Below are 22,938 nucleotides of genomic sequence, written 5' to 3'. Positions count from 1 at the left end.
TGAATTAACTCTGCAGTAAAAACTCACTTTGCGGGTTAGTCTGAGCAGAGGAGTTGCAGGATTTTGGGCAGGGCAGGCAGGATGGCTTTGGGGTCTCAACAGGTTTGATGGCCATACTGAAGATCTGTCTCAATATTTTGTTTTCAAAACACAAGCCTTAGATTTCATTTGTTTCTTTCCCACTTCTCATCTGCTGCTGTGGGTGCAAGTCAGAGCAGATTCTGAAAAGTCACTGTTTCCAAGAAGCTTTTTTGTACTCAGATCATTTACCCTTTGAATCCTCAAATAGAATGGTATTGTAGTGACTGCTGTGACAAAATTGTGCGTGACATCTCGGAACAACAGAGTCCATCGGGGAGGAACAAGTAGTCTTTTCCTAATCAAGAGGGAGAGATTTTAATATGGATATTTGTATGGTTATTGCATCCAGTGTGATGTCTGAAATGTAAACTATAATGTGCTGTTAATATAAAATAGCTATCCTGGGGGCTGTTAGCAAGTGTTTCCAGTGATTTAGAATTAAAAGATTGTAATGAAAAAAATCCAATCTCAAACCACAACAAACCTCCTCAGTATAACATTATTGTTATTTTAAAAGTAATGCCATAACTGCTTCTACTGAGACTAGTCACTTTTCCTGAGTTGTCCTCCCAGTACTGTTTGGTGTGTGTGGGATTATGAAAAGAAGGAAGGGTGCTTGGGACAGGTGTTTCTTTTCTTGTAAGTGCCATCCTTTATCCAAGAAGGAGTAGAGTGAGACAGCCTTTGTTTGGTTACTCTTTTCAGAAAAGCAAAACTCTTCCTCACAATATTTATGGTAGCTTGGCTCTGGTATCCATGTATGAGCTGTGACAGCATCCTAGTGTTAGCCAGGCTCCATTCCCACTCCCTCGTGAAGGAACATTAGGGAACCAGCTTTTAACTGGAGCCTGTTTAATATGGCAAAGCTGGGAGATGAATAGATGCAGGTGTTCACAGCCCTGGTATGAAATGTGGTGTTTGTGTTAGTGTTGTGGTAGCAACGGTCCTTTTAATGAGGGGATGGTAATTTGGTCCAAAGCCCCTGTTTTCAGCTGTCCTCCTTTTGGAATAACCACTTTTAACCTGTTTCTGAGACTTGTTGCTTCACAAAGGCTCGACTGCAGGGAGGACCAGCAGCTCTGACCTAAACTTTGTCTCCCTACCCTACTGAGCATAATGACTTTGTTTGGCTAAAGCAGAACTTGTGTTTGATCAAAATATTTTTCAGAAGAAAGGCATCTTACCTTGGTTTGCAAACCTCAGAAGGTAGACTTGGGCTAACACCTTATTTCTCTTCTAACTGTTTCCCTATTCAGTCCTCCCTGTTTAATGTGAGTTCTTTGTGTGCTATGAACCTTCTTCAGCTCCCGCTTGCTGATGAATCAACTGCACCTTTCTGTACAAGCATGAGGAGCCCCTTTGTGCATCATCTGTCTGCCCTAGTGAAGAGAGTTACCATTAATGGCTTGTCACTTCTAAAATCTTTTGGGCAAGTTACACATTCTGGGTTTGAGTACCCATTAGAAGACACTTTACAGGGTTTTGACTGACTTAAGTAGAAACATAATCTCCATTCTGCCTCAGAAGCCTTCTGGAAATACTCTTTTTAATGCCAGCTTTTTGAGTGAGATAAGAATTTGATTTTTATGGAATGTATCCAAACTGGCTGTAGTGAAGATAATTCTGCTTCCTTACCTGCCAGGTGCTTTCAGTGAAGGTGGTCTCTTTGCACAAGGTTCCATTGAAAGCAGTGACCCTACATGGAAAGTTTTTAGCAGTTTTTAGCCATCCAAGGTGCATTTATCCAGCTGTGTTTAGTCCAGCAGTCATCCAGCAGTCATGTAATTTCTTCAGATCTATGAGGATTCATGGATTGCTTGTAAGGATCAGAGGTGAATAAGAAGGAAGAGCAAACCTATTAGTGTCAGGCTTAAACACTTTGGGGGCTTGGTACCTTTATTGGAAAGAGCCTGGGGTTAATAGCTCAAAGATTATTGAACATCACTGGTCACGTTCAGCTGTTTCAGTTTACAGGCATTGAGGAGGCAGCAGCAAAAATTCTATACCTGATCTGAGAGTAACCAGGCCTGGGCTTTGTCTTTGTTTGGAGTTCAGGTGGAAAGTCTGTGAAAAGCTGGGATCTAACAGAACAGATATGAGATTGGTTCTGGCAGAGGAGGCCATTTCTTCTGTAGCACAGGAGGTAACCCCTATGCTTTCAGGTGCACAGATTCCCAGTTCAGTTTTCTGTTGGAGCAAATTCCTCCTGAGTAAGGACAATTGCTCATTCAATTGCTACTTCAAGACTGGGCAGGATGCTCTGCTGTCCAGATTGTACAGGTCCATGCCAGGATGATTTTGCCCACTAGCTGGTTTTTATTATACTTATGGTTGAAATGGGATTTTCCTTCAAATATCTTGTGTTCTGTCAGCTATGGCTTTACAATGTAAACCAGTCACCAGTGGGGCATGAAGTTTCTGCTTGATGCTTGTTCAGTGATGTCTGTTTTAAGCTGGAAGAAAACATACTTGGACACTGTCCTCAGGATCAGGCATTCAAACAAACAATTGGCTTTTATCAAAATGTTTATTAAAACTTGTTTTAAATTATTGTTAAAGAGCATGTAAAAATAACAGCCATGAGGTTGATATTTTACTTTCCAGGTCAGGAAGTTAAGGTCCTTTGAGGGTCTTTAATGATGTTTGTGTGTCATATATTTCATGCATATGTAACAAGGGGGAATCCCATTTTTTCTAGGTCCATGCAGGGTCAGCTGCATTGCCAGGAAATGGGACTCTGTACTGCACATATGACTAGGTGATAGACTGAGCCAATTGTGTGCATTTGTTTTACTCTGTGTCTGTGATCAGAACTGATGCGTTCTAGCTGTGTGCATTATGCCATGGATAAGCTGCAATAATGTTAGAGGAAATAGGAGAGTGCAATATCATCAGATTCTTGAGTCTGAGATGCCACTTGTAAGAAATGCTTAATATGTCATGGTTGGATTTTCTGCTGCTTGTAGACAGAAAGATGCTGCTCTTTGGAATTTGTGTGATGAGCTCATGCTGGCCAGCACCTCTGATCATCTTAAATAGAGTAATTGTATCCACTGAGCTCCTGATTTTGTAGAGTCTTATGCAGCTTTCCAGTCTTCTGATGTACAGCTTCCCTACATTTTTGGTGTGATATGAGAAATTTTGGGTGAAGTTCCCTGCTCTGTTATGTATGAGGTCAGCCTTAATGATCTATCTTGGCCATAAAAAGAAAACAAATCCTATCACCCAAGCTTGCCAGCATCTGGACATTTTGCTGATACTGTGTGTGGAGGTTATGCTTTTGTGGGCTCTGGAAAACTTTACTGAAAAACCCTTTTGAAAATCCATAAGAAAATGTGTGACTGGGGATTTAGGTGGTCACAGCTGGAGTATCATGGTGCTGCTGGTGGCAGCAGCATGTGTCCTCTAGCTTGGGGGAAGCACAGTGATTTTAGTACAGAGCATTTAAAATGAAATCTGTATCTGCTGCCTTCTTTAATAACCACATAAACTCTTCCAGCATAACCCTTCCAGTGCTGCATCTTTAGAGAAGTGTTTCCTTTCCTAAGATATATTTGATGTTGTTTGCTGATTTACATATAGAAAACATACTAATTTAGGACCCAAACCACATCTCACTCTCTCCAAAGAAAGACTGGGAGAAAAAAAAAATGCAGGCAAAACTTGAAGGGGCTGAAGGAAATGAACTCCTGCTGCAGTTGCACACTTGCACACATCTGGTGCAACTGAAATTTAAGAGCTGAAGAGATCCACATCTGACCATGGTAGGGTCCAAACATTATTGTTGACACTGGTTTTCTTTTTGGATAGGTACACTGGCAGAGTCACTAGCGTGTGGAGCCTTGTCAGCTCTCTAATCTAATAGACTGTTCTTGCCCAGACCATTGTGTGTCAGTATTTTATGTACCAAATGTAGCCAGGTTTAATAATCAGCCATTTTTCCACCTTCTGCCAAACTTTTCCCTTTTTTTGTCACAATTTAATGTTTGAGTCAAAATCTGCTATGGTAACAAATTATATACATGTTAAAAACTGAAAATAAAGAAGGAAAGAAGAGTCACAAAAGGTAACAAGAGTTCAAAGCAATGTCATTTGAGTTTTTTATTTTTAAAGACTTGAATTCAGCCCCATTTTAAAATTGATTTTTTTTCTGTTATGTATTGTGAAAATCTTGCAAAGAAATGGATACTGCTTGAAAGCATGACTGTAGCTCTTTGTATGTAAAGCTGTAAAATATTCTCTGTACAGGTCTGATTTTGATTTATTTGCTTTTTAGTTATTAAAGAATAATTTGTGGAGCTTTTTTGACTTATATTTTCTTATTTGGAACAGTTGCCTTCAGGTAGCACCTGTTGAGGTTATTTATGTTTATTTCTAGCAACTCTATAGATACTATAAAGTATGTTACCAAAAAGTTGTTTCTCTTGTTTTATTGCATTTTTTAAAGGGCCCTTCACTTTTCTTTCTGGTGGCATCAATTGTTGCTGTCATGTACTGGGTTATGATGCTGAGGGCTGGGGACCTTGGAGGAGCATCTCTGGGGAATTACCTGCCTGGCAAACACCAGCGCCAGCTGGAGGGGAGCTCAGTCCCCGGGAGGGCATTGGAATGGAGTCACCCAGTATCTTTGTGATTTTAATATTAAGTAGGTTATTTCGTATTCTGTGCTGTTTTTCATCTCACTCCGAATACTATAGCTTAAGTGAAACATAAACATTTTGGAAACTGAAACCTGGTCTAGGTTCTCCAGCTGTGCAGGTTGCATGTTGGTTGCATGAAGGATGCTGGTAAAGCCTTGTGTGTCCCAGATATCAACCACTTTGGTCATTATACCCTGAGCTGGAGCAGTTTCTGCCCCTGTCACATGCAATAAGGGATGCCATCCAGACCTGGTGTCTGCTTCACTGGGAGTTGGGCTCTTCCTCATAATTTGGACATTTGTATAAGTAATGGCAATAACTGAGTGCCTTTAACAATACACAGCCTAAAATAAATGTAAAGCTTGGTGCATTGCTAAGCTGCCAGAGTCCAGTTCTTCCACAGGTCACAGGGCACCATGTTCTTCAATCTCTGCTTTTCCAGTCTGTTCCTAATTGTGTGGAGGAGCTTTGACATGATCCCAGCATTCACTGGAACTGCTTATGTTTCGGGATGATGAGTGTATCTTGGTGAACAATGGTCTAAGCAACCTATTAAATTGTAGTGTATCCTCCTCCCTGCCTGTGTTTACTCCTAACTTCTGCTGAGCTGATTAAGAGGCTTGGCAGGAACTGTATGGTTATGCTCTAGATACACTTTGGATACATTATTGTCACAGTTGAGGTATTGCAAAAGCAATGTCGTTCCAGTCTTTATCCTACCGAGGTACCTATTTTGATTGTGCAATATCTGTGGCTAATTACACGGCAATTGCAGTGTGCCACCAGCCACCCACAATTCATTGTCAGCTCCTTGGGGATGCAAATGAAAAAGGAAAGATAATGTTTTCTTTCTTCAGTCCAGTGATTTAGCTTGCCTCTGTTTTTTTAATCCCCTGTTCCTTCAGGTAATAAAGCCAGATGGTAGTGACAAAGAAACAGAAGTCACACATGAATCAGATGTCCCTGAGGATATGTTGGGGACTTGCGTTCCACAAGAGACAGCGAAAGGCGATGCTCAGAGTCCGGATGTCATTATAGAAGCTCAATTTGATGATAATGATGCAGAGCATGGACAAGACCACTTGCAGGATATGTTGACTGATGACATTAAGAAACTTTCCCTGGATACTGGTGAAAAGGGTGAGTAGATCAGATTGCTGGTTTTAGGCCTTCATTTGAGCAAACCGTTGAAGTGTTACTTGCTTGCCTCGCTTTGCTGTGCGATATAAAATACAGGCATAAAAGCTTAATGCCTTATCACTTCTATCCCCTTCTGCTAAACTGTCTTCATGGTTTTGAATGGATATTAATGGCTGGGGTTCATGTAGCTTTGATTGATGCAAAGTAAATCTGCGAAACAGAAGTCACACCTTTAGATTTGCAATTCTTGGGGCTGTCTGGGGACTGCTGGTTGCTGTTCAGTTCAAGATGCTGCTGTAGCGGTTTCCTTCCTTGCAGCTTGGCTGGCCAAACTATGTGTCTCAGTTTGGGGATAAGCATATATTTCCTTGGGGGCAGTTAAGTTTGTTGCTGTTTTCAAACAGTTGAGTTATGAGCAACTTAAAGATTTGGTCTGTTTAAAAAGAAAATTGCACTAAAACCTAAAGCCAATTATGCGATCTGTTTTGAAGGCAAACCTATTTTATTCTGAGTCTGAATTCCATCCAAGCCATCAAGTGTTGCTTAGGGCAAAATAAAATAGGCTCCCCTGTCCCAAAACTAACGCTTATGCAGCTCTTTGCATGTCCTTTCTAGTACTAAATCCCTTCCCGAAGAGCTGTGTGTTGAAAGGATTCTGACAATTGGCACATTTAATGTGTGCCTTCAGCTGCTCATGGAAGGTTTGCCAGGGCAGATAATCTGTTGTGTTCCTGTTGTTTGCCCCAGTTATCCAGAAGAGGTGGCAGTAACTCAGGACCAAGTAGTTGTTGGACTCTGACAAATCTTGGTGGTGGTTATAAAGCTGTCCTGCTGAATACCTCGTTTTCCTGAGATATTTGAAGATGCACAGACCCCTGCCTGTACTGTTGGTAGACTTCCATTTTTCACACCCGTTTGTTAATAAAACAGGAAATAATATTTGAATGGAAGTGTTGTAGTTTTTATGACAGAGCACTGGTTTCACCTCATGACTGTACCTGCCACCATACCAGTTTGTGATGCTATTTCCTTCTAGATATCTCCACTGTTGAGTTCCTGCCAAAGCACGTGAACCAACTCATATCTTGTTCTATTCCTTTCCAGGATGCAGGTTGATTTGGGAATTACTCATCTTGTCTGTGGATGTTGTACACAGGTGGTTTTTAACCCCAGCTGTTTTGCAGTCTATTGCAGCTGCACACCGCTGGGCTGCTTTGACTCAACAATTCTCCTGAGTCACTTGTTGTGTCTATTGCATCTTTGTTGCTTCTGATAGCAGTGCCAAATTAAACATTGTACAAGTACATTCTAATTTGATACCAGCATCTAAAATAAATACAGGCTTGAGCCAGTATTTTACTTTAGTTGTGTGACTGTTCTTTAGTTTAAAGAGTTGATGAGAGGTTTTTTTTTGGTGCATCATAGTTCCTCGAGATGCTCTAGAGTGACCTGTGTTGGAAGTTATCAAGTCATCTCTCAAAATCTGTGCCATCTGAGTGGGTTTTGCCATTTGATTTTGTCTTTGGAGAATATTTGTAGGACAAATGTGAGATCAGCTTATTGTCTGCACAGTTGAAATCCAACTTTTCCACTGCAGTTGCCTAAGCCAACTGTTTTCTTTTGTTTTCAAGGTCTTTCCATGTTGATCCTTAATAAGCTTTGTGGCTGGTGTGAGTGTGCCAGTTAGATTTCTGCTGAGTTTGTGTTTTGCTATCACCTCTTTTAATATTTGCTTCAGCTTCTTTGGCCATATAACCCATATAGATTTTTCCTTACTTTCTTCTTTCTCTGCTTTTTAATACCATCCCTTTTTTATACATATAAAGTTTATGATGCTGATTTTTCTGAAGGTGTTTTTGAGTAGTTGATGATTGCTTTGGCTTGTTTCCTGTCCTTCATACAATTTCTCATATCATCACTTATCCAGATTTTCAGTCTTGCCTGGAAAACAGCTATAGTTATTCTAGCATCACTGATAACTGTCATGAAAAAAAGAAAAAATCCTGGCAAATTCAGCCTTCGCAGGTGTGGCTCAAAATGCTTTTTTAAAAGCACCAAACATGCACTTTTTCTAGGCAGAACTGGACCTCAGAGGGTAAAATCAGTTGAACTTCCTAAGGCCATCCACTGGCAGGTGGTGCCAGTATTGGAGGCAGAGAGCACAGGAGGTTGGGCTGTGGTGGGTGCAGGTGCCCTTCCCTGGATAACGTGGGCCTCTCCTGGGAGAGCTGCTTGGCTGCTGCTGCCAGCTGAACTTCCTGCATAGGAGCCTTTTCTTTCATGTTAGATCCCTTCTGCTGGAAACAGCTACTGCAGTAAAGCAGAGAGGTGGATGGGAGTTGGGATTCACAGGGGGATTTCTTCCTGACCCACCAAACCCAGTGGTTTACTTGCTTTCCCTGAGAGCATTGCTTTGCAGGGCTTATCACACAGTCCCATTGCATGGCCTTATGCACAGAAGGGAGCAGGAGGAATTTTCTGTGGCCAGCACAAGTCTTAAATGAGCACTTGTGATGGGCTTTCTTCCTTTTTTGGAAGGTTTTTTTGAAGGTTTCAAACTGGCCAAAGATTCTATCAAAGATAGTATATTAATGAAACAAAATCAAGAAACAGTCTGTCATGTTCTCATGTGCCCTTAATGCATGTATTTGCTTACATATATGTGTGTATGTGTATATTTATAAAAAGATTTTTTTTTTTTTCCCTTAAAAAGACAGTAAGATCGACCACCCTGAATAAAGTTTCTCAGCTTACTTAGTAATGTCCTTCAAACACTCTCTGAGATTTCTGTACCCTACTGAAATGTGGGCAAAGAACAAGGCAATAGCATCCTAGCAGTAGTCTGCACCACCAGTGTGTACAGAGAAATAATTAATTCCCTGTAGGTAAAAGACCTACCCAAAATTCAAACTAAATAAAAAACTCACAAGATTTCTGGAGGTGAAAAATATCCATAACTACTGTAATGGAATCAAAAGGATATTTTACTTATTCTGGACAAAAAAACCCAGAGCCAGGTTGACACTGTGCTCAAATCTGAACACAGGCCCTGCAGTTTTCTGCTCTCAGTTGCAAGATGCCTTTTGTCCTTCCTGATGTAGGAGTTGGATTGCACAATATCTCTGCTGGCTCATTTGTTCTGATGCCCATGGTCAGAATGAACCATGAAGAATAAAAGTAGACGTGTCATTTGAATAAGAGCACTCTGGGAGTGCAGACTGTTTTGATGTCTTTTCTTCCTTGGCCTGTGTCCCATCCCTTCTCATGGCATTGTTCCTCTTCAGAGCACAGTCACCCTCTCCATCTCCAGTTACACGCTGGGGCAAAGAATTTTGGGGTTGGCCCTTGCTGTCAGAAGCTCTGAAGCATGAAACATTGTGTACACTGATTGTGGCCTAGATTTGAGGGACTGAATTTCCCTGAAGTCATTGTACCTTGGATTTCCTGTGCCTCTGTGGGGCTTAAGGCAAACTGGTAGAAATTTTTATTATGCATAAGTCTGCAGGCTTAAACTCAGATGTTGGATCTGTCTTCACTAAGTGCTGCTGTTATGAGAGCTCTGCTTCCTGCCTTTCTATTCTTGAGTCCCCAGAAGGGATGGGATAAGCAAGAGGGAAGTCCATGGAAGTGAAGAGACCATTGCATTCAGCCTAATTCTCAGCCCATATACTTTCTTGTGCTCATAAAAGTGGGTCAGTCTTGCTTTGCTCAAGGATATTTAAATAGAAATTCGTAATTGGTTTCACTCTGCCAGAAGATGTTCTGGTCAAATGAGTTTGCTCTGCTTATCTGGACTTTTCTTGCAAAGAGTTGGGGTTAAAGATCATCTTCAAAAAGTCTTTAGTTGAGGAAGTAACAGCCATTCTCCTCTCCAGCACCTGGTTCTACACAAAGACCAATATTGTCCCGTTCCACAGTCAAATTGTCTGAATGTTAAGCTTTGATATTTGGTCTTGCAAAGTTGAAAATATCTTTTGGCTTGGATTTTCAGCTGTATTTCCAAAGTGTAAATATCTTTGCATATGCTGAACAAACTTTCTGCCTTTTTTTTTTTTTCCCTTAAAAAGACAGTAAGATCGACCACCCTGAATAAAGTTTCTCAGCTTACTTAGTAATGTCCTTCAAACACTCTCTGAGATTTCTGTACCCTACTGAAATGTGGGCAAAGAACAAGGCAATAGCATCCTAGCAGTAGTCTGCACCACCAGTGTGTACAGAGAAATAATTAATTCCCTGTAGTGCTTGGTACTGACATGCAAGTCCTCTGTGTTGTACCTTGAGACCTCAGTTTATCCTGTGTTACTACTGTCCACAGAACTCATTTGTCAGTCAAAATGACCTTTGCCAGGTCTGTAATTCTTAATCCTCATTCACACTGACCACTGCAACAGAGGTCGTGTAACTTTTATCACTTACTGCTGACCTAGAATACATTACTTCTGTGACTTTTCACTGCAGTAGGAGGATTTTCTTTATATTCCATTTCAATATGTAATAAAAAAAGGAAACTGTATCTCTCAGCCTGGGAAAAGTGCAAAATGTTCTGTACAGAAAAGTTGATGATACTGTATCCCTACACAGACTGTGAATCACTTGAATTTCCTACAAATGTGAGCTATCTCTTGTTAAATATTGGAATCAGATTTCTCTGATAAAGAAACATCAGCAATTGAACAGTAGCAGCCACTTGTACTCATGAGAATGGCAGCTGTTCTCTTAAAAGTGCCTCAGCCCTTCTTTAGCAAAATGATATTCAAATAAAATTTGTAAAACAGTGTCACTATGCCAAAAGCTATCCTTGTCAAACTCATTTGCTCGGCTTTTTTCAGCTCTTCTCACAGGAGATCTTACTCCACCAGATACACAAAATATCCTGCTTCCCACGGGGGTGGAAGTCATCAAGCTGGTGGACTGGCTGCCCTGGCAGCAATCAGAGTTGTGTTTGTTCAGGATTTCCACTTACACCTACCCTGCTGCAAATCAGAGCTCGGATATGTGAACGTCTGAAGCTTGATCATTGCCTTGACGTAATGACGTTTGAACAGAAATAGCTCATTTACAGGCAGAGTAGACTCACATGAACTGAGTAACCAATGGATAATGGGTAGGATCAACAGAATTTGGAAGCTGCTGCAGAATTTGCTCATGTCTCCCTGTCTGTTCAGCATTCACCAGGTGGAGAGGTCGATCTCTGTCAAGTCAAATGTGACTGTCAGTCTCTAGTAGTCCTGATAAGATCAGAAGTGATAACCTAAAATTGCTTGGTGTCCACATTGCTGCTGACTGGAGGCTGTATTTTGAGTATTTCAGGATTGCTTGACTTAACTGAAATGGTGGTGTTTGGTAAGTTCACTGTATGGTTGTGTAATAATGGCATCAAGCCTTTCTTTTCTCCAGGTGATGTTTTAGGGTCAGTGCTTAGAAGGGTTTTTGGATCTCTCTAGCAAAATAGAAAAATGTATTTATAACGCAGAGTTTAGTCTCTGTTTTGCACTTCTGCACTTCTCGTGCACTTCCATGTCCCCCTCTAGTGCTTTTGTGTCCTCTCTCTCCTTTTAAGCTTGACAAGGTGCCTACTTGCCTTTTGTGCCTTCCTCTGGCACCTGGGGTCCTGCAGTTACCAGTGTCTCATATTGGCCCAGGCAGAGTTCAGAGAGTTACTGCTATTCCTCTCCTTGGCCAGGTCTGGTAGATGAAATGATGGTGACAAAAATCTGGATTATGTGCTGAACCTCTGCTCTGCTCAGGCTCACCCTTTCAGTTTAGCAGCCATGAAGTCTGGCATATTTGGAGTCCACCAACTTCCCTGGCTGCTGGAAGGAACAAGTGTTCTTCTCCCTCCTCTCCAGAGGCTCCTGTTCACTCTGAGTGCTTTTAAGGAGCTTCACTGTTCTTTCCTAGCCTGCAGCCTTCTGGAGATGGATCATCTCCACTGCATAGCTCTTAAAATTTCTAGGCCACAGCAGAGCGAAAGCTCACCAGGAAATCTTCTCAGTTACATGGCTTTTAATAGAAATCCTTGAGGTGGAACTGTCAAAAATCGGATCAGTTTCACTCTGCTGAAGCCTGGAAAGCCAGCAGAGAAGCTGGAGCAGTTTCAGCTGTTCGAGACAGCTCTGTATTAACTTATCCTAAGTTCATGTTTGTGGGTCTCTGGATCTAGCTCTTCTGGTTGTTGCTATAACTTTTCTTAAATGACAGCATACATTTCTAGCAGAATAAACAGTATAGCAGCTTCAGAACACTGAATAAAAGTGTTCTACTGGTACTGAACAAATTGGGCTTTATGGTTGCATTGATTAAATGCTATGGGCTGAAAAAGCTCCTGTTATTCTTTTGTTGTAAAGCTAAAGCCTGCAATGGAAGTTAATGTTGGGAAAGTTCCTTACACTGTTCTTCCCTAGTAAGTTATCTTGACCCCTAAATGACTTCTTAAGTACTGGAAAAAATAAATTACTTAGGCAATTAGGTAACAGGAATTAGATTAAGTTCAGCATATTACCATATGTTCCTGAGTTTCACCTATGTTTCTCCTTTGAGTTACACGTTTAGGTCAAGTGAATGAGAGGGCATGATACTGAGAGTGAATGGTGGGTGTGGAGATAAACAGAGTATGGTCATTGTTAGCAGCAAGATTTCCAGGATGGAGCAGATTACGAGTCATTCAGCTAACATATTTTCCATGGAATAGTAATATTGGACACACAGACTTTAGGAACAAATGCACCTGCAGGAAGGAAGAACATTAAGTAAATAAGCAAAATACTCAATGGAATTCTTTTTGCAACATTTTAATTTTGCTTGTCATTAATGTAATAGAAGTGTATTTCTGTAGGCTGCAGCACCACCTGATTTTTTGTAGGTTTAATTCTCTTGCAGTAAAGCTTCCAACCCCTCTGCTGACTGAGTGCTACTCAAGGACATGAGAGGGCCAGGAGGTCTGTGTAGCCATTCTATGGTTGTGGCAATGTTTTGTGGCTACTGAGACAGCTACGATCTGATCTGCTGGGCTGGAGGGCAGCTTCCCAAAGTTATGTTCGTCTGTGCTGTGGATCAGACATGGAGGGTTCTAAGGAAAAGCGACATTCTTGTCTAATCTTTCTGCCATCTCCTCCATCCCTCCTTGTGGAGGTGGCTAAATATAAGTAAATAATTACATGCTTGGCTGCCTTGCATGTCTGAGGGAGCCAGCTGTACTCACCTCTTCACATTGCCTTTCCTCTGCTACTGCAGGTGCTTGTCTGTGCTCTACACATCTGTTATTAAGCCTTTCCTCTCCCTCTCTGAGGGTCTCTTCCTGCCTGTGCATCTCCAAAAATCTTGATGCTAATCATCTGAGTCTCCCAGTCCTCTCTTCAGCGTGCCCTTGGGCAGGCAGGTGTGCGTGCTCAGGTGTTAAGACATGAACAGCTGTGGCAGGGTGAGTTTGCTTAAATGAGTATTCAAAAATAAACATCTCTGAGGGGGGTTAGTCCTGTTCATTAGACACACAGCTCTGCGATGAGACAGCTCAGGAGTGCTGCATGGTTTGGGGCTGCTTTGCTCCTTAGTCCAGAGCCCTCTTCCATTGCACATGGGAGCTGTTAGGCTGATTTTGGACAGGCAGCATGTGTTAAATTCCAAGGCTGTTGGCTTAACAGTCTTGTCGCAGTGAAATATCTGTCTTTCCTCCATCACAAGTGGAAAGCTCTGGGTGGGGAGGTATAAATACAAAGTACTGCTTTTTCTGTGATACTTTGCTAGGTGATCCTACTTATAGGGTGTTCAAAATTGATACCAGTTTTGGATAGTACCTGGTACTAAGTGGAACTGCACTTTCCTTCTTTCCTACCTTTTGGTAGGTTTGTGTTCTGAAGAAAAAAACTGTTCTGTGCCAAGAAACCATCAGCTGCAGAATGTGAAGAGTCCTTGTACTTTCTTGTAAACAGTGACATTTCCTTCTTGTTATCCCTAAAAATTAAGATTGTAGCATAATAGTGTAGTCCAGAGCAAATCTCTGGGTACGCATGTATCACTTTTGGATTGAAGGGAGTACCATTTCCTAGTGTCTGTTGTGTGCTGGTATAGACAGAATTGCAAAAACACATCATTTGTGCATGTGACACGCAGTCCTGAGATATTTGTAATAAATCAGTCTGTTTTACACCACTCAGGTATTTGGTACTAAAAGATAATATCCTGAAAACTGCTCCTTGAAGCAGACGTCAGAGAACCTGAGTGCTGTTGCTTCATTAGTAAGTTGTTGGCTTTGCCACTGAAAGGTTTACAGCTCTGCTGGTATCTGAGCACTGAACTGAAGAACAGTATTTTCTGATGGGATTCTTAAATACTCCCATGTAGAGTAACCCAGCTTCTCAAGTACATTTTTTTTCTAGTTGAAGTAGCAAACATTGAAGTATTTTCTTAAAAAACGTGGCTTTTTCCATTCAGGGAGGGAGATTTTTTTTTCAGTAAGTTGTGTTTGAGATCTGAAACTGTGATATATTTTCATTTGCAAGTGGATATTGCATCTTTAATTGTATTCTTTTTGGACAGAATTGCAAATTTCCACAGTGACCAATGCAAACGTAGTGAAAATAATTTTGGATCTGTCATAAGAAATTAGAATTCTAGTCTGATGAGTTTTGGTCCACTTTGGCCACCTTTTAATGTGATGGTAATTGATTTGTAAAAGGAAATTTGGGGGGCTTTAAAAAAAAGTAATGTTTGACCTAGGAATGCCTGTCAGGCAAATCTAAGTGTGCATTGAAGCTGCCTAAATGGATCTCTTACAGAGGGAGGCAGATTCCAAGTGTCCTGGATCTGTTCATTGGTAATAACATAACTAATTTGAGTTGCTTTTTGTGTCTAGTGCCTAATTTTTTTTTAAGTAAGACTATTACAGTTTTGGTTTGTCAGATAATCGCTGAAAGGAAAACACTGAGATTATAATGCAGTTTCACTGGATCCTGGTTGCTGAAGTGTGTTTTCACTGTAAGATAAGCTTATGAAGTACTGCCCAAGCTAACATAGTAAATCTTTCTCAGAAAACATGTCTTTGCCTAGGGTGGAAATATTGAATGGTCATTGGATAACCACTGCAGTAAAGGGGTCAGAATAATTCATTTTTAGTTTGGCATAATGCAAGGAGTTTCTTCCCACCTTCCCAGCAAAAAATCCTGCTCCTCTCACAAGTTATCCCTCCTTTAGGATTGCCTCCATGCCTCTGCCCTGTTGTGGGAGATGTTTTTATCTCCCAGCTGAGATCTTCTTGACCACCAGTCTCTAGTGGGGCCCTGTTACAGCCCCTCTGTGCTCAGCTCCACTGAAGGGGAGGAGGATGTGTAATGAAGGAGAGGGACTGTCAGAGATGTATTCAGGGAACTTGGGTATCATGCTCTGGTGGTAGATTATTGCTGCTGTGACTGAGATTCCTGTGCAGTACTTTGACAATTGAGCCAGGTGAGCATTGGATCTGGGTAGCTGTCCCTTCTGAGCTGAAGGTTTTGTCACTGGGATTCCTCATGGCTGATGCTTTGCTGCTGTAGACCCCTAAGCAGTAGATGTAGCCCTGATACCAACAGAATTTTGACTTCAAAAAGAGGAGCTCCAAGCTATAGGGAAGTCTACATCTCTTAGCTCCAGGAGTACAAAGTTCCTCACGTCTCTTCTTCCCTGTCCTTTGTTTCAGGAGCATTTGCCCTTAGTAAATGTCTGTGATGGTATTTAAGATACTGAAGTTGGTTAAAAATAGGGGTAAGAAGTAGATGGCTGGGATTAGCTTCCTTTTTTCTTTCTGTTGATGAAGTAGTTGGAGATCCCAGATTCTGCCTGCTGGAGTCTCTCATAATCTGAGGATTTTTTGGGAGGGATGCTGAGGTTGGAGAGACCACAGAAGAAGACACTCTCCAGCCAGCCAAAGGGCCCTGGTTGATGCTGGCCATGAAGGAAAAGGCCAGTTCTATCGTCTGCCATGGTGGGAATTTGGGTGCTTTCTGATATCTGTACTGGGTTCACATGGGGCTTGTCTTCAGCAGGAAGGGGGGCAGTGCCCCAGCCCAGGCCCAGGAAAGACCCAGCCACCCATTTTGTGTTCTCCTGTGACAGCTGCATCCTGGTGCTCCTGTGCTTTTACATGTGTGTGTGTGTGACTTCCCCAGGACATCCCTGCTGGCTTCTTTTTAACAGAGAAAACTGCTTCAGTGAAAATTTCTAAGTGACTTTTCAGAGAGATGGGCATTGGAAGGATAAGTGGAAAAGGCAGTGCTAACAAGGACATGTTCCTCACATGGCTCCGGGTGCTTTTTTCATTCTTGCCTGCTGAACCTTGAGTCACTGCTGCTGTGCTGCTACGCTGGGAGAGCAGTGAATGCAGCTCTTGCTTTTTTCCAAAACATGTTTAGTTCTGGTTTCTCTTCCCACCAGCATGTGCTGTTCCTTGGGGAGAGTTCACTCCAGTAAAGCCCTGGGCTTGTGGCAGGTGTGCCTGGAGGCATGACCTTTGGAAGGCTCCCAACTTCCCCATGTCCTCTGCCCCGTCCAGTTTCCCTTTGTTCCAGATAATTTTGTTCTTTGCCCAGGCTGTCTTTATGATTGACACACCATAAACTGATTGCTTGAAAACTTATAAGAAAACAAAATGGCTCCTGGCTTTCATTCTTTGCTAAATTATTGCCTGGTATGACCTTTAGCTGGCAGAAACCTTTGAGGAGCTAAGCAAATCAGGTAACCTTGGTATTCCCCACTTTTTAACTGCTTACAATTTTACAAGCAATTTTTTTTTCCCTACCTTGTTTGTCACCATGAAGCTCTGGGTGGTTTTATCCTGTAGTAATGCTGGTTTTGGCAAGTCTGAGTTCATTTCAGTAGAAGTAAATCAGAAATGGTTTTGCTGCTTCTATTATTGGGGCTTTTGTAAGAAAAGTAGATTTTTATTTAAGCCCCTGAATACCTCTCAGCATTACTAGCATTCATTCTCCTCTCAGCATTACTAGCAAGTCAATGAAGATAAAATAAAAGTAAAGTCACTCAGAAAAAGATCTCTGGGGAGAGGAAGAGCATATCAGAAGGCAAGGCTGAGGATAATTAGCAGCATATGAGAATCAGAGTTTGTCATTAGAGCAAAGCCATCACTGTCAAGCGACTGCTGGGGTAACACTGCCTGGAGGCAGTGCAGTGTCCCTCCGTGGGGACACAGCCATCTGTGAACGTGCCCTGGTGATGGTGGGGCACAGCCAAGCCCTTGGGGAAGCTGCTGTCCCACTGTCCCCCTTCCTGAGCACCAGCCCGCCACCGGCGCTGCTCCGCTGCAGCCGCCCCTCCGTCCGTCATGTCACCAGCCGCCGTGCTGGGGCTCTGTGGGACAGGCAGGCCTCAGCTGGGGACCAGGCTCTGCGTGTCACCGCACAGCTTCTGCAGCCTTTCTCACATGGGTGACTGCTGTTGGCCTCCTGCAGCACAGACTTCAGCAAAATGTTGCTTTATCTCGTGTCTTCTAAGGGAAGCAATGACAGCTACGTCCCTTGAAACTTGCAGTCAGTGCCATGGTCTCTCTTTAGGAAAGCAAGATTTCTTTTGAACACTCTAGGCCTGATTTTAGCACATGTGCTCAAAATGGATGTGATTACCATACAAATGAAAAAGTCAGCCATTTCCCTTGAGCCCTCCAGACAAGAGCACATGGATGCTTCCATCCCAAAAATTCTGGCAGAGCAGTAACCAGAGGCTCTCAGCAGGGATGCAGCTCAAGACTAGCCCAGTGCCAGCCTTCTCCATAGCAAAGATCACTTTGGATGTTTGTAAACATTAAATGCCAGCCATCTGTAGCAGATGCTCCCAAACTCACATACCTGAGTATTTGAAAATTTCAAACTAGAAATTTTCAATTTTAATATTGTCAGTATCTGGTCCAGAGATCTTGGAGGAAGGAACCTCTTGGTCATATGTAGTGATTACTTCTGTAAGGCTTTTCATAAACGTGATCCACAGCTGAAGAGGGTCATCTTAGTAGATATGATTTCAGTTTCAAAGATAAACACACATTTTATAACCCTGCATAATGTTTTTAAAGGAAATTGAAATTAAATATCTGATGAATGTATGTAGGAAAGGACTGCTTATGTAATGTTAATGACTCCAACTAAGAAATGCCACAAAATTCTTAGCCCTTAGTATTTAATAAACTTGTTTTCTACCACTTTGTCTGTTGTGACTGTTATAGTCCTACTTACAGAGTTGGGGCTTATTTTGATTTTTGTTGTTTTTCAGCACATCTGCATGGTAAGTGAACATGTATCTGCTGTCTGTTGTAATCCAGAGAAATAATTATTACTTCATGCTTGGCAGTTCTAACACCTAAGAGATCCTTTTCCTTTCAAATAAGTCTACCACGTTCATATTGTATTGTACTTTAGAGCAAAGGCCCGAGACAAATTTGTCATGGAAATGTGCTACAGTAACTGTCCTGTGTGTTTGATGCAGGGAAGGCTGCTGGGGTCACTTGTGTGCACAGACCAAAGCAAGATGATGGACCCAAGGTCAGTGATCCCAGGCTCCTCCCAGATGAGTTTCTTCAAAGGACAGCCAAGGTAAATCCATGGAGAGTGACAAGTAAGCACGTGTGTGCTCCCAAAGGCTGAAGGAGACCAGCCCTGGCCTCCCTGTAGCCTCTGTCTGTTGATCTTTGAGTCTCATTCTCCATTTCAGAGAGAGTAATTGTCTGATCTGATAAAAATCAAGTGACTTGTTATTTTTACCGATTTTCCTAGGTTAAATTCCCTTTGTTTGTCATGCAAAATTACTTAGCAAGATTCAGGAAAAAGATTGGATACTAATATGAGTATCAGGATATCCAAAGTTGTCAGAATTAATTCTTACAGACTTTGGAAAGGCTGCTAGTACTGTTGATTCAAGATTTGAGTCAATCTCTGAATGTTAAGAGAGCAGAAAAGGGCTGCTGGGTCAGACTGGGTCAGGTCTCTTCCACGTCTTGTGCTTTCCCTCGCAGCCTCTGATTCTGGTCCTGTTGTTGGCTGGGCTGCACTGGTCTCATCCAGTGTGGCAATTCCAGCACTCAGAATTGTGCAGAGGTGCAGCCCCTGAAACCTTCTGGAAGGACTCTTCTGTATAAGCTTAGGAAACTGGCTATAATGTTTCTGTTATCCAGTGATTTATTATGGTCTACAAAAATATAGCCTGGATGAACACCTCTCTGGAACAATTATTTAGTGATATTGTAATTTATTATTCTTTTCAAAGCCATCTTGTATAAAGGTAAAATAACCCCTAACTTCAGAAAGCACAGAGAGAAGGAGAGAACTGCCAAATTCCCAACAGCACATCCTTTCCTGTGGTTAGCATTGGATCTGCCAGCGGCACCGTTTTTGGACTGGCCTGTTCTGTGCTGACTGTTGAAATCACAGGCCGAGAATACAAATGAAAGATTTTACAGGAGTTGCTTGTATTTTGTGGCTAATTCCCTGCATTTGGAAGCATCTGCTTCTTGTCTGGTTTTGTTCTGTAATCAAGAAAATTGCTGTAGAGAACTAGCACTTGGAAAGCACTTAGCTCTTCTATAGCCATGAGCAAGATGGCAATGAAAATACATTGTAAATAGGTACTCAGTTAAAAAATGCACACACACATACAGGGAAAACAAGATATAGACCTTGTGACTTTTCCAGATACTCTTCTGAGCCTTTGGGTATCCTTATTCTGCTAAATAAAGTAAGTTTCTCTGAAGGTATTAATTGTAGGAACTGTTGCCTCTCCCAGGTGGTGTATATTTTGGAAAAGAAGCATTCTCGAGCAGCTACAGGTTTCATCAAACTTCTGGCTGACAGGAACAGTGAACTCTTCAAGAGGTGTGCCATGTTCTCACCTGTGGACCACAGGGTGCCCAGGGTCTATGTGCCCTTGGCTGATTGCCCTCCAGACTTTGTGACCAAGCCTGAGGCCTATTCACAGATGCTCTTCATCTGTCGCATCGTGGACTGGAAAGAAGACAGCAACTTTGCATCAGGGTATGTGGCTGCCATCAGAAGTAGAGATGACTGACATTTCTAGTTGGAATTTTTGTTTTCACCTAATTTGTTACAAACAGTAGAAGCAGAAATCTGTTAACAAGCTGCTTGTCTTGTGTCCCTGTGGTGGATAAATTATGTTGGGATGAAGGATAGCTCATCACTAGTTAATCTCATAAATGTTAAGTTCTTCGAGTGCTTGCTTCAGTGCTGGTGCATTCACAGCATTGATGAGTGCATGGTCTAGGGGGAACACACGTGCTCAGCCTGACCAGCACAAGCACCATGGGCTGCTGGCAGCCTTCCTGTCTTTCCTCCCTGTGTGGAAGAGTAGTACACAGTGTGCAGACATTTCCCTTCTGCCAGGGGAAGATCAGTGGCTGTGAGGCTCATCTTTAGTTTTTACGCCTTTGCTGGTAAGAATTAGAAAAAAGTCACAGATTTTTGTGGTTTTAAAGTTGCATTGGTTCAAGCAGGAATAGTAGAAATCAGGAGAAGATTCATTCCCTCCTGAAGCATGTGAGAAGGGTGTTGCACTCTGTGTATTTCATCAGGCACTGTAAAGTCATCGCTGTCCAGAGTTCAAATTGCTGGCAGTGCTGTGAAGAAGGAAATTTTAAGCCAGTGCTACACAAATGGCCTATGCTGGGCTGGATCCAGATTGCAAGTTTATTTTGCCTCTCCATGAAGAAGACAGTGGTTTTCAGCATTTTCACTTTTTTCTTTGGAACCGCTGTGGGGTGCCAAACTCCCACCTGGAGTGGCCACGCTGTTTCTATTGAATGGTCTCAGTAAGAAATGGAGGATGTTGGTCAATCTATTCAGTTATTTTGGGAATACTTAGTAGTCTTGGTTTAGTTGGTAATACAGAGTAGATAACTCTGTGGCCATGCTGTGGTCAGATTTTACAGGTGCATCTGGATGTAATCTCGAGCGTGTGCAGTAGTGGGAGTTGTTCATAAAGTCCAGTTTTCTCTTCCCCTTGCAAAGCAGTTCTGATGGGGTAGCACAGCTGATGTACAGTATCAGCACTGCAGGTTTGGGAATCCTCAGCTCAAATTGCTGGTAAAGCTTAAAACTTAGAGAAAACTTTTTTTAAGAATAAGTGTGATGGCACAGATCTATCAGCCCTAGAACTAAAAGTCAACTAAGCTCAAGTCCCCCTTTCACAGAGTTTATCAGTTGTAGCTGATTTGTGTGGCCAGTAATAGCAAGTTTCATGTGTGCTCCTTGAGAGCCACATGAGCCATGAAGTCACTCAGTATTTCCTAAATAAACTGCAGTGCATGAACTGCAGTGGCCTCCCTTTGAGCCCCACTTAACTTGGGTCTGGCTGCACTGTGAACTTCACTGAGAATAAGTTTCTTACTGGCAGAGATTTGCTTTGTCTTCTTTGACTCCAACTGAGAAAAGTCTGGAGGGTGATTGTACTGCTTGGCTTCTGGTCATGAACAAACCCCCTTTTCAGCAGAAAGAGGGGAAATTAGGAGGTTGGATAATATATTTTTTATTGGCTAATGTGTGTGTCTTTAGTCTGTACTTCTGACAGTATTGGATATTCTCATCTGTCTGGTTTGATAGTTTCCAAGATGTATAGGGTGTTGTGAGGAAAGAAAATGTCCATGATTGTGTTCATACATAGTAGTTTCCTCTAGGAATTGGTTGCTCTTCAGTAAGAGCCTTGTGGAGATGGGAGCATAAAACCTTGGGTGACCCCTTTTGTTTTCAGCCATAAATAATGCTTGTTTAAATACTGAAAGACAAGGAAACCTCTTGAAGGTCCCAAAGGCTTCTGTTTACTTTTGGGCTCGTTTATAAGCTCATTTATAAGCCATGTTGCCTTGTTTATAATGAGTTGTGTTGCTGGTCATGGCCCCCCTGAAGGAGAGAAAAGCAGGTGATCTGCAGCTGTTTACATGCTTTGTTTTGTGAACTTTTTTGTGCACCTCTTACTTCTGCCCACAAAGTTCCTGCTATGCCTTTGGCAGCACCACCATGGTTTTGAAGGTGTCTGGACAGAGAGCGTGTTGGTCATCGCCCTGCACTGTCTGCTGGAAGTGTGACAAGGGAAACTCCCTCCAGGGCTGGCAGTCATGTCCTCTGGATGCCTTGGGTGTTTCTAGGTACTCTCCATCCTGCAGCTGAACCCTCCCAGACTGGTCATGCACCTTCCTCAGCTTTCCTTTTCCATTGGGAATTTCAGTGCCAGGTTCCCAAGAACAGTTAATGACACAGATTGGTCTTTACAGTGACCATGTGTGGGTGGAGAAGTGACATGCCCCTGCCAAGAGTTTGATGGTGGCATTGGCCACCCAGGGTGGTCACCTGCACAGGGGCAATCTGAGAGTCCCTGGAGGTCCCTTGGGGAGGGGGGTGCGTTTCTGTGTCATGATTGCCACCTGGTGGTCACCAGCGTGACAGTGTCCCCTCCGAAGGCCACCCTGTCACCCCGACTGTGCTGGGAAGGAGTGAAGAGGAACTCATGGCTCCAGGTCATGCTGGCTGTGCCCTGAGTTGAGCTGCTGTGCTCCTCCTGCATGTGAAGTGATTTTACCTTGGCAGTGAAATGCTATATAATGGTACCTGCTTCACGTAACAGGTAAAGCAAATTAGCTGCAAAACATTCTCCTTTTCTGGGGCAATATTGCAAGTATTGCTGTGTACCGTTATTTTCTGGGGACTATTTTCAGTGTTGGAGTCCAGGGCTGTTTGGAGTATTAGTCCAGATGTCTCTGCACTTTTGCAGATAGTTAAGGTGGAATTTTTTTGTCCCCACATGTGATGATGGATGAAACTATATGAAAAAAACAACTAATAGAAAAGCATGGAATCACCAGCTTCCTCTGTGTCACATTGGGCTTGTGACCATTCTAGCTCGGGGTCTTAGATATTGGTCTGTCAAGGTGACATGATTTGTTCCAGCTTTTGCAATAAAATGAAATGTTGCAGGGTGTTATTTCACTTGCTGCTGTTTCCAAAGCCACTTGAGTGGCTGGAATTCTTTTCATCTCTGTCATTTTATTCTGTTGATTTTTTTTAATTTAAAAGTGTACTTTGTGTGAGGGGAAATAACCTTG

The 22,938-nt window shown here is 42.4% G+C and overlaps 1 protein-coding gene across 2 annotated transcripts in view; it reads left to right on the top strand.

Annotated features, from left to right (window-relative positions):
* The window catches only part of DIS3L2 (DIS3 like 3'-5' exoribonuclease 2), a 181,360-nt gene that overhangs the window by 51,664 nt on the left and 106,758 nt on the right, over positions 1 to 22,938 (top strand). For both annotated transcript variants that reach the window (XM_041467906.1, XM_041467905.1), the window contains exons 7-9: positions 5,627 to 5,861; positions 18,321 to 18,427; positions 19,614 to 19,861. In XM_041467906.1, the coding sequence (XP_041323840.1) occupies positions 5,627 to 5,861; positions 18,321 to 18,427; positions 19,614 to 19,861 (590 nt within the window). The remainder of the gene's footprint in view (positions 1 to 5,626; positions 5,862 to 18,320; positions 18,428 to 19,613; positions 19,862 to 22,938) is intronic.

The sequence above is a fragment of the Pyrgilauda ruficollis genome, unplaced genomic scaffold, assembly GCF_017590135.1.
Source record: "Pyrgilauda ruficollis isolate IOZ18807 unplaced genomic scaffold, ASM1759013v1 scaffold21, whole genome shotgun sequence".
Taxonomy (NCBI): Eukaryota; Metazoa; Chordata; class Aves; order Passeriformes; family Passeridae; genus Pyrgilauda; species Pyrgilauda ruficollis.
The sequence above is the reverse complement of the archived record's forward strand: the minus strand, read 5'-3'. Positions and strand labels throughout refer to the sequence as shown.